At 39.8% G+C, this 16,013-nt stretch overlaps 1 protein-coding gene and 1 long non-coding RNA gene across 5 annotated transcripts in view; one reads left to right on the forward strand and one right to left on the reverse strand.

Moving 5' to 3' along the window:
* Positions 1-237: 237 nt before the first annotated feature.
* On the reverse strand, positions 238-10,792 carry LOC129059989 (uncharacterized). The gene is made up of 4 exons (XR_008526277.2): positions 10,095-10,792; positions 3,178-3,307; positions 1,805-1,907; positions 238-321 (listed from the first exon to the last, which is right to left on the reverse strand). It is a non-coding gene; the product is annotated as an uncharacterized LOC129059989 (long non-coding RNA).
* Positions 9,929-16,013, forward strand: part of CFAP206 (cilia and flagella associated protein 206) — a 56,383-nt gene continuing 50,298 nt past the window's right edge. Inside the window, exons 1-4 of one of the 4 annotated variants that reach the window (XM_054557839.2) lie at positions 9,929-10,051; positions 11,750-11,858; positions 12,572-12,655; positions 15,639-15,729. In XM_054557839.2, the coding sequence (XP_054413814.2) occupies positions 9,945-10,051; positions 11,750-11,858; positions 12,572-12,655; positions 15,639-15,729 (391 nt within the window). In that variant the 5' untranslated portion in view covers positions 9,929-9,944. Of the gene's footprint in view, positions 10,052-11,745; positions 11,859-12,571; positions 12,656-15,638; positions 15,730-16,013 lie in introns of all 4 variants that reach the window. The other 3 variants (XM_002817123.5, XM_054557841.2, XM_054557840.2) reach the window with 3 other exon arrangements.

Below are 16,013 nucleotides of genomic sequence, written 5' to 3' on the forward strand. Positions count from 1 at the left end.
GGCTGTGCTGTAGCCAAGTAGGCATAGGGCAGCAGGAATAGGCCAAGATAAACAGCCTGGATGACTCAGCAGGATTGGGGTGCAAGTGCACAGTCCCGTGTCTTATATAATCACAGCCATGTAGACACAACATAGAGAAACTCCCCACCTGGCTCTCAGCCACTAGTGTTTGTGTAGTGTATAAATGTAACACTGACCCTGTGAAGGGGCTGCTGAATAAAGCCATGTCTCATTTACCTGCTGTCTCTCCAGTGTTCTTCCAGCTCCCTGCCCCACATCCACCTACTGTCCTCAGACCTCAGCTGGGGCTGCACCCCAACCCTGAGTGTGACAGAGAGAAGATGAGTGTTAGAGATCATGATCCTGAAGTGCTGACGAGAAATTCAGGTGAGTTATTACTATCTTTCTTTCTTTTTCTTTTCTCTTTTTTTTGAGATGGAGTCTCGCGCTCTGTCTCCCAGGCTGGAGTGCAATGGTGTGATCTCGGCTCATCCCAACCTCCGCCTCCCAGGTTCAAGTGATTCTTCTGCCTCAGCCTCCTGAGTAGCTGGGATTACAGGCACATGCCACCACGCCTGGCTAATTTTTGTATTTTTAGTAGAGATGGGGTTTCTGTATGTTGGCTGGGTTGGTCTCGAACTCCTGACCTCAGGTGATCCACCCACCTAGGCCTCCCAAAGTGCTGGGATTACAGGCATGAGCCACTGCGCCCAGCTGCTTATTACTATCTTTCTACTTACATTGTGCCAAGAGGAAACCGAGAGTTCAGCCCTCCCCAACTGAAAGACAACTGAATTAAAATAATCTGATGGCGTCTCTGGCATTTATTCAGCCATAAGAAAACAGCTGCTAAAAGTGGAATGCAGCTTTTTTAGAATTTCAGCAAAGGTGGAAGGAGATCCAAAAAATTCCTTCTTAGCTGTGCACGGTGGCTCATGCCTGTAATCTCAGCACTTTGGAAGGGCGAGGCGGGGGATCACTTGAGACCAGGAGTTGAGACCAGCCTGGGCAATATGGTGAAACCCTGTCTCTACTGAAAATACAAAAATTAGCCGGGCATGGTGGCATGTGCCTGTAATCCCAGCTACCTGGGCGGCTGAGACACAAGAATCACTGTAACCTGGGAGGTGGAGGTTGCAGTGAGATTGTACCACTCCACTCCAGCCTGAGCAACAGAGTGAGACTCTGTTTAAAAAAAAAAAAAAAAAAAAAAATTTCCTCCTCACAAAATTGAGGACTTATGGACTATAGAGAAAGGCACTTTTCTTGATGATTGAGAAAATAGTATGACTTTAATAATGGTTTAGACTGTCCCAAATTAAACTTTGTCCTTGGGATTCATGCCGTAATGCTCCCCATAGTGGGAGGGAATCATAAAGATGAAATTCAAACTGGAGCCCAGTCACCACCCCCCATACCGACCTCCACTACCTGCTCTCCCAGGAAGCCTGCAAGCCTAAAGGTCAGCTCAGTGGCCACCTTCTGAAGCCCAGGGCACCATTGGAAGCTGCCTAGTTTGAGGCACAGAGGGAAGAGGAAAACACTGAGAACAACATCCCTCTTCCTGAGGAATGTATACAAGGGTGCTTGGGGGTAGGTTGGGGATCCCAAGGCAAGAGAGCCAAAGCTGGAGTCAGAGAAAGCTCTTCTTCAGAAACCTGTAATTTCAATGTCTTTTCCTTTCACTTCAAAATGGTAATTTCCTTGTGAAATCATTCTAACCCTTTAGTAAAGACATTAATTTAAAGATGTTTAAAAATTTCCCCCCACCCCCTTTTTTAACCTACTCAACGTCTATACTCACCTCTTTAACCCAAATGGTCAACTGTGACTATTACATCCCAGGCTGTCTTCTTAGATGTGGGGAACTCAACAAGGTATGCTCCCTGTCTTCAAAGAGCTATGGTCTAGTGGGAGAGACAGACAGGAAAATAGACTTCCATAGAGTATTGAGAGCTTTGTCAGGTGTAAGCAGTGGGGGAATGGAGAAATGGGGAGTTACTGCTTAATAAGTATGAAGTTTCTTTTTGCAGTGGTGAAAATGTTTTGGAACTAGTTAGAGGTGAAAGTTTAGGACCCTAAACCCAGTATCGCAGGTCAGAGAAAGCTTCACAGGAGAGATGGCTTCTGAAGACATGGAGGAATTAATCAGACGAACAGGAAAGGGGACATTCAGAGATAGAGGGAGTAACCTCTAGGCAAAGGTCTGGAGGCCAGAAAAAACTGGAAGTTAATGCAACATGGCCAGAGAATGGCAACAGTGCAGTCTGTCGGGAGAGGAGAGGCAGTTGTGAAAGCTGAGGTTGATATTAACGGCTTCGTATACCATGCCAAGGAGTCTGGAGTTACCCAAAGACCATTGAGAAACCTTTACAAGGTGTCCAGCAGGGAATGACACGATCAGATTTCTATTTTTGAAAGATGAGTATAGGCAAATAATTGGGGGAGTACAACACTGGAGAGGCAGGGAGCTCAATTAGTTGTTCATTGCAGTCGTCTAAGCAAGAAAAGACAGTTGCTTTAATGAATGTGGGAGAAGTGGGAATGGAGAAAGCAAGTTGGTTCAAGAGAAGTTAATAAAGACTTGGTCATTAGTTAAGGATTGGGTAGATGGGTGCGAGGGTGGGTGAGCAAAAGACAGGGAGATATTCACCTTTAAGAAAAGCTACACAGTGACATTTTCCACATACACAAAATAGATCAGTAGCACATATCAGAGTTGCTCATGGTGGGCTGCCAATGCATTGCTGATATGCTGTCCTTCACTCTCTAGAGTTGAGAATCATTGCCACACATGCTACAGTAGCAAAGATTTTGATGCTTTCAATCCTGTTTTCCTAATTAGGACCATGTGGTATGCGTATGAAGTTGCACCTGGTTTATAATTCTAAGAAAGAAGAACCACTATTGCCCCCACTTTTTATAGAAGCTTGATGATTATAATAGAATTCACTGATTCTTTTTTTCATTTTTGTGCTTTTATAATTTTGATTTCTTTTGTAATATATAAAAAAGCCCTATGCTTGTTTATCTTCCTTAAATGCCTCAATTACCCTCCCTGATTTAGGTTGTGAAAATCTGATGCTAAGGTCCCTTATTTCTCCACTGACTGATTCATGCGATGGAGAAAGAGATGGAAAATGAAGAATTAAGGCTTTCTTTCATCATTCATCTTACCTTTAAAGATTCTTGGCCAGGTGCAGTGGCTCATGCCTATAATCCCCAGCACTTTGGGAGGTCAAGGTGGGAGGATCATTTGAGCCGAGGAGTTGGAGATCAGCCGGAGCAACGTAGCAAGACTTTGTCTCTACAAAAAATTTAAAAATTCATCAGGTGTGGTGGTGCATACATGTAGTCCCAGCTACTCAGGAGGCTGAGGCAGGGGGATCCCTTGAGCCCAGGAGTTCAAGGCTGCAGTGAGCTATAATCACACCACTGCACTCCAGCCTGGGCAACAGGGAAAGAATCTGTCTCTTAAAAAAGAGAAGAAAAAAAGAAAAAGATTCTTTTTTTTTTTTTGAGACAGAGTCTAGCTCTTTCGCCCAGGCTGGACTGCAGTGGCACAATCTCGGCTCACTGCAAGCTCCGCCTCCCAGGTTCACACCATTCTCCTCCCTCAGCCTCCCGAGTAGCTGGGACAACAGGTGCCCGCCACCACACCCGGCTAATTTTTTGTATTTTTAGTAGAGATGGGGTTTCACCGTGTTAGCCAGGATGGTCTCGATCTCCTGACCTCGTGATCCGCCCACCTTGGCCTCCCAAAGTGTTGGGATTACAGGCGTGAGCCACAGCGCCCGGCCAAAAGATTCTTGATAATTACAAAGAAAAGTAGATTTTTAAAGGTTAAACAGGACCCTTGAACTCCGGAAGCTATGCTATGTTTGTATCAGGAAACGAAACATCTGCTTTTTTTCCTGCCTTTTTATATCTGTGCCCATGTAAGTAACATTTGAAAAAGAATCTCCATGAAGAAGATGGTTAAGGAATAATCTTGTGATCCTCCTGACTAAAAGGATATGGGAAAGTACACGAAAATAGCTCATGCTTATCCTAAGAGAAACAGAAATAAGGGTGACTTGCATTGTCTTACTTGTTCCATAATTTCTTTCTCATTATTGACCTGAAATCTCAACTTCCCTCTCCATTATCAAGCCTTTTTGTGGAGAAGGAAAGATAAACTGGAAAAGGAGATTGTCAGCTAATTCCAGGACTCTGACTTTCACAGTTTCAAAATCGATGCACTACATGTAATATACAGGTTGTGTTTTTTTTAAAAAGGAGAGCTGTTTTGAAGCATATGGATAATAATGGAGAAAGACAATGAAAACAAAGTGAATAACACAATGTATTTTTTTTAACTTTTGAGGATTTTTTAGAAATACAGCTCTGTTTTAATGCTTAACATCCACAAAGCACAACTAAAAGTAGAGAAGTTCTATATTATTGAGGCTTTATTTTTTATTATAAAACATATACAGAAAAGTCAATGTAACATATATATTTATATATACATATATACATGTGTATCAATACATATACATATGTGTATAAATACATGTATATATACGTATGTGTATGTGTATATATGTACATATATGTACGTGTATATGTGTATATATGTATATATCTATACAGTTAAAAAATTAAAAAGTGAATACCCATATAACTACCATCTAGATGCAAGTTAAAAACTAGAAATTTTTTCTTTTTTTTCCCACCCTGTCCTACAGCACTGAAAAAATTAGAAATTTTAAACCAAGCGTACACTGCCACTTGCATGAACTTCAGGGAATCTGTGAATTATCTGAAATTACACATAAAATTAGGGGCTCTGAATTTTTTGGGAAAAAGAGTCTAGAACTTTTCAGAAGCTTCAAAGAGTTCTCCTCATTTTAAGTACTTATAAGAGCAATAAGACTTAAGATGGCTCCGTAACTTAGTAGCTTTGCAGTCTTAGACTAGTCTCTTGCTCTCTGAATATTGATTTCTGTATCTGTAAAATGAAATAATAATGTTCACTCTCATGAGGCTGTTTTAAGGGACAGATGAGTTATCTGTGAAATAGCTTTGTAAGCTCCAAAGTACTCTTTCAAATGTTAATTATCTATCTTTGTTAGCAATTGAAAAATTTAGCTTAGATCTTCACAATATCTAAAGAACTGCTGGCTGGGCCGGTGGCTCATGCCTGTAATCCCAGCACTTTGGGAGGCCAAGGCAGGCGCATCACTTGAGGTTAGGAGTTCAAGACCAGCCTGGCCAACATGGTGAAACCCTGTCTCTACAAAAAATACAAAAATTAGCTGGGCGTGGTGGCACATGCCTGTAGTCCCAGCTACTCGGGAGGCTGAGGCAAGAGAATCACTTGAACCTAGGAGGCGGAGGTTGCAGTGAGCTGAGATTGTGCCACTGCACGCTAGCCTGGGTGACAGAGTGAGACTCCGTCTCACAACAAACAAACAAACAACAACAAAAAAACCTAGTAAATTGCTTTTGTTGCTCTACATTGGTTTAAATGCATGGTCTAGCATGATAATGCTAGTCTGGCAATATGCTAGTTCCTGGTCAAGCCAACCATTTATTCTTCAAGATCATGTTTGCTCCTGAGCTGCTGAATAATTTCCAAAGAAAATCACTTAACATGGCAAAATGCTTTCACTTTAAATTCATGATCCTGACACTCAGATGCACATTCATTACTTCGCAGTAATTACTGAAAGTTACTGAAAGTTTCTAGTAAGCCCACTCTTCTACCCTCCCAGATAATTATTTTCTATTAGCCTCTCTCCAAAGTTACCCAAGGTTCCACTTCTGACCATGATGGAATAACAAGGACTGGACTTAACTTCCTGCCACAAACAACTAGAAAACTGGGCAAAATATATAAAGCAACTGTTTGCTATTATTGCTGCCAAATTTCTGCCTGGAGGCAGTTTCCAGATCCTGGGCATAGAAAGGTAAACCCACTGTCTAGGGACTTTATTGAGTTGAGGAGACAGAGATCAGAGTTCACAGATGTGGAAATTCAAGGGCAGAGTTTTGGAAAGGATGAAGCTACACAAATAAATAAATAGAATTTAAAAACTCATAAATCTGAGACTTTGCTGAGTACTTGGCTGTTCATGTATGGATTGACAATCCATGCAGTCAAGCACAGAATGACCAGGGAGTATAAGCTAAATAATTCTTAGAGCTCACAGAGGATGAGAAGACATTTGAGCTCTGACCAGCCAGAGTGAAGAGTCCTCAGTGAAAACCAAGGAATTCATTGAAGACCTCTGAGCAGTTATTAATTAGTAGTAGGGCCAAATTATTTCTGGAATGAAGACTACTCTAGGCCTACCCTAATAAAGCTTAAAAACAGTCCGCAAATGAATCAAACTTATCCACAAATAACTGGCTGAAAAAAAAAGCACAACCCTTCCTAAAGGGAGACAATTCAGACACTCAACAAGGATGCAATTCACAACGTCCAGTATTCAATAAAAAATTATTATTATTTTTTGTTGCTGTTGTTTGTTTTTGAGACGGAGTTTCGCTCTTGTTGCCCAAGCTGGAGTATAATGGCGCGATCTCTCGGCTCATTGTAACCTCTGCCTCCCGGGTTCAAGCAATTCTCCTGTCTCAGCCTCCCGAGCAGCTGGGATTACAGGCGCCCGCCACCACGCCCAGCTAATTTTTTGTATTTTTAGTGGAGACGGCGTTTCACTATGTTGGCCAGGCTGGTATCAAACTCCTGACCTCAGGCTATCCACCCACCTCGGCCTCCCAAAGTGCTGGGATTACAGGCATGAGCCACCGTGCCCGGCTCAATAAAAAATTATTAAACATGCTAAGAAGCTCAACTCATTTGAGCTTAAAACTTCTTAAAGCCTGAGGAAAAGGAAAAATATATAACTCTCTCTTTAAAAGCTGAACAGTTTGTGACATATTAAAGCCACTTAATCAGAAGAAATTAATTCTACAATATTCTTAAAGGCAATCTTTTAGCCTTTAGATAAAAAACATTTGATAAAATGGGTTCACTTCTTCTAGGATGACTTCCATCACAATTCTATTTTAAGACTGTTTTATGCAGATTTGTAATCTGGTGTTTTGAAACAACATAAAGCTTGGTTTCTCTTTTAACAAAACTGAGAAGAGTTCTCATGCCTTCTTTTTCTCAAGGTAAATATATCCAATTCTTTCTATCTTATTCTGACAAAATTTTTCTTATAATTCTCTGGATGCACTCTGGTTCCTCCGTGTTTTTAAATTAAATGCCATTGCTGCCATGTTAAAACTAGGAACAAATAGTTCTACAAAGACTAGAAGTCCAATAAACTATGGGAGTATAAAATATATTGTCATAGTTGATGTTGTCAATAATAACCATGATAAAGGTCATAAAATACTAGTATCTAAAATTTATGAATCCTTTTATCTATGTCAGATGCTGTGCTAAGTGCTTCATGATGGCTATCTCATTTTACTCTCACAACTCCACCAGATAGATACCATTGTTTTCTCTGTTTTATAAATGAGAAATTTAGATCACTGAAAGGTTTATAAATGAACTCTTTCCACACTTATACCGTATAATAAGCCACTCCAAAAATCAGTGGTTTAAAACAATACTCATTCATTATCACACATCTACAGGTTCACTGGAGTTTGGCTGATCTAGGCTGGGCCCCAGTTGGGCATCTCTGCATCTTACTAAAAGATCGGTTCAGGCAATTCTGTGCCATATGCATGTCATTCTGGGACCAAAGAGCTTGCTTTGTATGTACTTCTCATGGCAATGATACAGGCACAAGAGAGAAAGCAGAAATATGGGGTCTCTTTAAGATCTTGGATCTGATTTGGCACACCGTCGCTTCACCACAACCCATTGGCCAAAGCAAGTCACATAGCTAAATTCAAAATCAAGGATTGGGGAAGTATACTCCACCAAAGTCCATGGCAAACGTGTGGATGCTAAGAGGCATGAAGGATTAGGGAGAATAATTCAATGTAGCACAAAACGCTAAATAATACTTCCAAAGTCATACCCATTGTAGCAGTCAGGGATTCAGTTTGGCTCAATGCAGCAGAAAACCCAAATAACAGTAGCTTAATAAAATAGGGGTTTATCTTCTCTCATGCAAAGTCTGGAGATAGCCAGTCAAGAAGCTGATAGGGCTGTTCCATGACATTACCAGGAACTCAGGTTCCTTTTTCATTTTTGTTCCACCGTCCTTAAGATGTGACCCTCATGTTTATATTCACAACAAGGCTGCTGGAGCTTCAGCCAGCATATTCTCATTTCAAGTAGAAAGAAAAGGAAAGGCAATAGACATAAAATGGAAGTGCTTTCCCTGACACCTCATCCAGTGATTATACTTACATCTCATTGGCCAGACCATGTCACAGGCCACTCTCACTGAGAAAGAGGTTGAGAGATTTTTTTTTTTAAAGAGAACACTGTCATTCCCAACACAGGGTTAAATTAGTAACAGAAAGAGAAGAAAATATTGACATTAAGTAGGAATTAACAGTATCAAACATACTCAGGGAGTATTTGTGCCAGGATTTGCCCATTAGTTTAAAACTATACTTAATATGATGGTATTATTCTTACCATCTTAAAAGATATTTAATATTCTAATATATAATATATGCTCATGGAAGACATTTTGGTAGCTATCTTAAAGTATAAAGAAGACAAATCAGCCATAAGCCATTACAAAGTTACAACCACTGCTAAAATTTTGCTATCTCACCTTCCTTTGGTTGCTTTACCTTGTATACTTACAGTATATTTGTATATCTAAATTGGGCTCATTCTCTACAAATAGCCAGTCTCATCTCCCTTGTATTTTTTTGTTTTATAGATCATAAGACAATATATACTCATTATGGAAAAATCTAGAAAAAACAGAAAAGTATAAAGAAATAAAAGTAATTTACCTATAATTCCATCCTTAGATCTAATTGCTTGCTGTGATTTTGAAAAACTGACATACACTTTTTGTGCATTTTATGTATGTCAATATAGTTTGTCATATTATATAAAAATTTTGCATTTGGCTTTTAAAAAATATAAGACAAACACAAGGTTTTTGTTAACATAATTTTAAATACCTGCCTGATATTTTACTTAAATATCGTGTTTAGATTTCTAAGGCTGTGCTATTATAAATCTTGTTACTCTGAACATCTATTTTTACATAAGCTTCTTCCACATTTCGGGAACATTTTCTAGAAGGCGGAAATAAAATTGTGTTATATTATGATGTGTATTCTTGAGTTTTTGTGTTGATTCATTTCCTAGTAACCAAGGAATGTCCTTAAGCAAAGCATATTCTGCATATTTGTTTGCAGTTTGAGAAAAATTACTGTTTAAAAATAAAACCTTGTTGTTTGATGCTCTCCTTCTAATGACTATTTAATCCTTTTTCACACTTTCACGTCTGAAGGTGGGCCTAACGATATTATCATTAAGGGATAAAACCTCATTATTTTGACTCGGACACTAATGTGTTCTTATCATGTGCTTCTTGAATGAGCAGTTTTCTCTTCGGGCATCTTGGAGCGTTCTGTTACAGACTTCCTTTGAACAACGGGACATGAAATAAAACCTCGATACTTTTTACTTTTGTTTTTTAAAACTAGATACTTTTACAAGAACTCTATTTGCCCAGGATACAGCCCTTCCGTTTTCCCAGCCTCTCCAACTGGCTCCTCCCTCTCCCCCACCTCGTTTTCAAAGACGCCTCATCATTCCCACGCTAGCAAGTTAATATCCTTATTTACGAGAACTTGTGTTTCACAGTCTTAACCACGGAGGTTAAGATGTCTCTGCCTGAAATTCCTTTGTTTTTAAAGTTTTTCCAGCCCTTCTTTTCGGGGAAAGACCCTCAAAGTGGGACCCCGCCCCACCCCCACCTGGCCCCGCCCCCTCAGGTCCGGAGCCATCCATCTCCATGGTTACGCGGCGGTTGCTGCGAGCGCCCAACTGCCCCGACTGTCGCGGTGAGGGCCCCAGGACAGAAGCAGACAGACAGGGCTCCTGCTGTCGATTCCGATCCAGGTCAGCCTACTCGCGGCTCCGCGCCCTTGACCCGGAGGCGTACCCCGCCAGGCGGCGAGCGTGGGGCGGCTGGCCGAGCCCGGGCGGCTAGCGGAGCCCGGGCGGCTGGAGGACCGCGTCCTGCCTCGTCGAGACTCAGCTCTCAGTCTCGATCCTTTAGGCTGCGCCGCCGCAGAGCTGGAACAGCGGTCCATTCCTGCCGGAGGCGGACCCCAGGGCTGCAGGGCTGCCCTCTAGCCATTGCGCGGGTGCCTGAGGCTTCCCGCTTCTGTTTCGCTCCACTGGCTACCCCAGAAGCCGGACCTCGGGAGACTTAGTTATTGGAGGGTGGGTGTGGGGAAGGTGCTGAGCCGCTTCCCTAGCGACCCGGCAGCGGCGCGCATGCGCACACAGATCCGGAGCGGGACGGACTCGCCCACTGACTGGCACTTGCGCATGCGCTGCCTTGATCTTGGCGTACTGATTCTAAGCTGTTTTAAGCGATTCCCTTAAGCCGCGCACTGTTGTAACCACTAAATACATAGGACTAATTTAGTCCTCACACCTCTGGAAAGAAGTGAAGCAAGTACCCAAGGTCTCACGGCTAGACAGTGGTCGGGTCACGATGGAATCCAGGCAATCTGGTTTCACTGGACAAAATGCCTAGTGCTTCGTACCCATCCATCGGAAAGCTAATAATGCTGAGGAGTTGGCTTTATCTACTTGATATTGCCTTTGTTATACTCTACATGCCAGCTTCCATTGTGCTTAGTTACTAATATTAAGGAAAATCAGAAAACTCGATCAAAACCCACCACTTTTTCCTTTTAGTAAATGGAATTAATAACCAGAAGTTCATTTTTTTCCATGATGCATAACTCTTATGTTTTGGTTTTTGCTTTTATGTTTTTTTATCGAGAGTCTGAACTCTATTTTAGATGTGCGGAAAAGATCATTTTAATGATCTGAGCAAGAATTGTTTTCCAAGATTCTAGTACAGTTACGAAGGGTCATTTAATGAATGTGGTGGAATAAGCATTTCCTCTTTCAAGCTGTACTCTTGGGTTTCTCATTAATTTTACCTCCCTCCCCTACAAATACTGCTTACCCTTTTATTTTTTTTTCAGACGCAGTTTCGCTCTTGTTGCCCAGGCTGGAGTGCAATGGCACCGCAACCTCCTCCTCCTGGGTTCAAACGATTCTCCTCCCTCAGCCTCCCAAGTAGCTGGGGTTACAGGCGTGTGCCACCACTCCCAGCTAATTTTGTATTTTTAGTAGAGACGGGGTTTCTCCGAGTTGGTCAGGCTGGTCTTGAACTCCCGACCTCAGGTGATCCACCTGCCTTGGCCTCCCGAAGTGCTGGGATTACAGGCGTGAGCCATCGTGCCCAGCCTGCTTAGCCTTTTTTTTTTTTTTTAATTAAGAATATCATGATAGGAATATATGTTTAGTGACCATAATTTAAATAACTGAAAATGTTATTCATCAAATGTTTCAATTATTTGAAATCCCAGTCGTTGTCTGTCTTCAATAAAGTCCTTCATTTTTAAAAATAATGAAAAACAGGAGAGGCCTAGATACTAATAAAAATGCTAATAAGCTAATAGATGATATTATGACTCTTTACAAATACAATATTGCAGAAATCAAAAGAGGAAAAAAATAAATTTGCATAAAACCACGTTTTAAAAAAAAAAAAATGTTGTTTTATTTAGCCAGAATGCCTCCAACTCAGGCCGAAAGTGTTATAAGGAGTATTATACGAGAAATAGGACAAGAATGTGCAGCCCATGGAGAGATTGTTTCTGAAACTCTGATTGCTTTTATGGTAAGAAGAAATATTTTTGTGATTACTACTTTATTAAGAGGTTTTTTAAGATGTGGTGTCCATTTTCCCCTTTAAATTCTGTGAGGCTTTCATAGATGTTTTTCAGTTGAAACATAACGAGATAATTGGACAAGTTAGTGAAAACATTTTTAAAAAGTTTATAGAGCATGTGAGTTCTAGATTTATAGAGACATTTAGAAGACCTTGATGAGTTTTGGAAACATCAATAATGTTCTCCTGTGTGGGAATTTTTTGACGTGTATTTTTGTTTGCCATTGTTAAAAATTACTCATTGCTGTGTGGGAATTTTTTGACGTGTATTTTTGTTTGCCATTGTTAAAAATTACTCATTGCTGTGGTTTCTCTGTTCTGCTTTTGGTTAACAATACACAATAAAAATACAATAAAATATACCATAGTTTCCCAATTGAAAACCTAGCCATTGCTTTCAACTTATTTCCCCATATAACTTTTCTAGCACCATATTCAAGTTTGATAGTTTGTCGCTTCCTTTCTTCAACCTGAACAAGGGTGGTGATGAGTTCAGTAATAAGAAAAATCGTTGAAAAACCAACCCCAACGTAATCAAGAGGTAGTTGTTTAAAAAATGGAAACATATTAAACTAATAATATGAAATAAAATTGCTTAATGGATTCTTTCCTGCTTAATGGATTCTTTCCTACTTAATGGACTCGTTCCTACTCTTTTCCAGGTGAAAGCTGTTGTCTTGGACCCAAGTAATGGCTTTAACATGGATAGAACCCTCATGAAAAGTGATGTGCAGAATCTTGTTCAGGTGATTACCGAACAGTTCTCAAATTTGCAATTACTTATTCTCAGTTGTAAATACAGTATTTGTATTAGTCATTATTGCCTTCAGCTGCATGAAACAAAGGCCCACGAATAGTAGTACACATGAGGTATTTTTCTTATAACACAAAGTCTGGAGAGACATAGACCGTTCTTCCTGGCTTCCTGGGGCACATCATCCTTGCAATATGGTCATCTGGTGGTCAAAAGATAGCTACTCTACCTCTAGGCAGAAAGAAGGGGGAAAGGCAAAGGGCAAAATATGTGTGCCAATTGGGTCTATCACCTTCTATCCAGAAAATAATAATTTTCCCAGAATCCCTCCCATCTACTTACATTTATTGACCAGAATGATATTGTAAGTGACCCAGGGATATTCACTTCTTTTTTCCTTCTTAGATGAATAAATCCTTGCCCCAATCCAAATTGAGGCTCTGTTAGTAAGGAAGGAAGGGCAGGGAAATTGGGCAGGTAGCAGCATCTGCTATAGTATTTTAGTGAAACCTTGATATTAATCTTACATTGCAAACATTAACTGGTTTATCATATACTGTGAAGTTAAATAGAACTAAATTAATTTGCATTTCTCTAATGCTGAGTGATGTTGACCATTTTTTTCATGCTTGTTGGTCATTTGTATGTCTTCTTTTGAAAAATGTCTATTCATGGCCTTTGCCCACTTTATAATGGGGTTACTTGTTGTCGAGTTGTTTGAGTTCCTCATAGATCCTGAATATTAGTCCTTTGTCAGATGCATAGTTTGTACATATTTTCTCCCATTCTGCAGGTTGTCTTTTCACTCTGTTGATTATTCATTTTGATGTGTAGAAGCTTTTTAGTTTATTTAAATCCAATTTGTCTATATCTGTTGCATTTACTTTTAAGTCATGAATTCTTTGCGTAGGCCAATGTCCAGCCCTAGGTTTTTTCTGTTATTATTATAGTTTCAGGTATTACATTTAAGTCTTTAATCAATCTTGAGTTGTTAATTTTTGTATATGGTGAGACATTGGGATCTGGTTTCATTCCTGTGCATATGGTAATCCAGTTTCCCCAGCACCATTTATTGAATAGGATGTCATTTCTCCAGTGTATGTTTCTGTTGACTTTGTCAAAGATCACCTGACTGCAGGTATGTGGCTTTATGTCTGGATTTTCTATTCTGACAATGAGATACAATCTTAGACCAGTTAGAATGTCTTTAAAAAGTCAAAACGTAACAGATATTGGTGAGGATGCAGAGAAAAGATGGTATAATGCTTGTTCTTAGCAATAGGGGAAGTGATTGTGACAGTCAGAAATTTTATTGGAAAGCCGTGGAAGAGAATCAAGGAGGGGCAGAAAATAAGTTGTTCCCCTTGCCATGACCCAAGAAGAGTTTTCTATTCCCCCCAAACCCCCAACTCAACTAAGTTGGAAAGAATCAAGCCAATATACTTTTAATATGACAGGTTACATAAACTAACAATGTATAATTCAAGTGACAATTTTTTTCTTAACTAAAAATGATGTGGATGAGCTATTTTTTTTAAGTGTGCATTTTAGAACAGTACTTCTCTATGTGGAGGGATCCAGTGAAGGAAGTGGGGGAGGGAGGTGACTAGTAGAGATGAGAGAGGGAAAGAAAAACTGAGGTTGATATTCAATCTAAAGAGGCAAGACAGAAAAGGGGAATGAACCATCTATGTGGGGGCTCATAGGAGAAACAGACCAGGAGAAGAAATATCAAGGGTAGAACCAGAGAAATTTTGTGAAGAGAGGGGGTAGTTGCATCAGCTTTTTAATTTTAATTTAATTTAATTTAATTTAATTTAATTTAATTTAATTTTTTGAGACAGAGTCTCACTCTGCCCCCCAAGCTGGAGTGCAGTGGCACAATCTTGGCTCATTGCCATGTCCACCTCCCGGGTTCTCAAGCGATTCTCCTGTCTCAGCCTCCCGAGTAGCTGGGACTACAGGTGTGCGCCACCATGTCTGGCTAATTGTTGTATTTTTAGTAGAGACGGGGTTTCACCGTGTTGACCAGGCTGGTCTCGAACTCCTGACTTTGGGTAATCTGCCCACCTCCGCTTCCCAAAGTGCTGGGATTACGGGTGTGAGCCACCGCACCGGCTGCAGCAGCTTTTTATAAAATAAAATTAGGAGTGTTGTTCAAGGCACAAATAAATAGTAATGAGGAACTCTAGAAGAGTTTTAGACTGGAATATAAGCTTTATGGAACATTTACCCACATTTAGACTGCTCAAACTAACCAAAATATCAGGTTTCTTGCCTTCAACTAGACTACTAGCCACCTGGGCATGATGATTCTTGGTTAACTGAAGGGAAATAACTTATTACTTAATAAATGTTATTGGTAGTAAAGATATGGAATCAACCTAAGTGTCCAGCAACAGATGATTGGATAAAGAAAATGTATACACACATACACACAATGGAGTTCTATTGAGCCATAAAAAATAATGAAATCATGTCTTGTGGCAACATGGATGGAACTGGAGGCTACTATCTTAAGTGAAATAACTCAGAAAGTAAAATACCACATGTTCTCACTTATAAGTGGGAGCTCAATAATATGTACACAGGGACATAGAGAGTGGAACAGTAGACATTGGAGACTTGGGAGGGTGAGAGGGGAGCGAGAGATGAGAAATCACTTAATGGGTACAATGTCCCCTATTCAGTTGTTAGCTACCCTAAAAGCCCAGGCTTCACCACTACACGCAATATATCCATGTAACAAAATGACACCTGTACCCCCTAAATCTATAAAAATAAAAAAAAAGTTATTGGTTAAATAAACTATAAAGTCTGAAGTCCCCAAGGAGAAAAAAAATAATAAAAGGGGTTATTGGTGAATCAATATCAGGAACCACTGCTTTTCCCTTTATTTTTGAAAATAACTTTAGGAAATACTTGACTGTCTCAAAAACTATAACTAGAAGTATTCATGGGACATTCTTTTCTAGCTTTGTATGACTCGGCTATTGGATACTAAAAATCCATCCCTGGACACTATTAAGATGCAAGTCTACTTTGATATGAATTATACAAATCGAGGTAATGTATACTACCTATTTTTATATTTTAAAAAATTTCATATTGTATTTCTGCTAAGAAGGGCTTCATTTGGTTGACAATGAATTTAATTGTTTAATCAATTTAACAATTTAATTTTTGGCAATCTTTTGAAATGTTTTTCAACTTTGAGGAATATAACAATGTTAGAAATGCTAAATAAAAAAAACATTGGCCTTTGTGAGTGTTAAAAGTGAATTCCAATTATTATGCTCATAATTATTGTTTCCAAGTCTATTGTCTTTTAACCTTTATGGCACTAATAC

This window comes from Pongo abelii, chromosome 5, assembly GCF_028885655.2.
Source record: "Pongo abelii isolate AG06213 chromosome 5, NHGRI_mPonAbe1-v2.0_pri, whole genome shotgun sequence".
NCBI classification, from domain to species: domain Eukaryota; kingdom Metazoa; phylum Chordata; class Mammalia; order Primates; family Hominidae; genus Pongo; species Pongo abelii.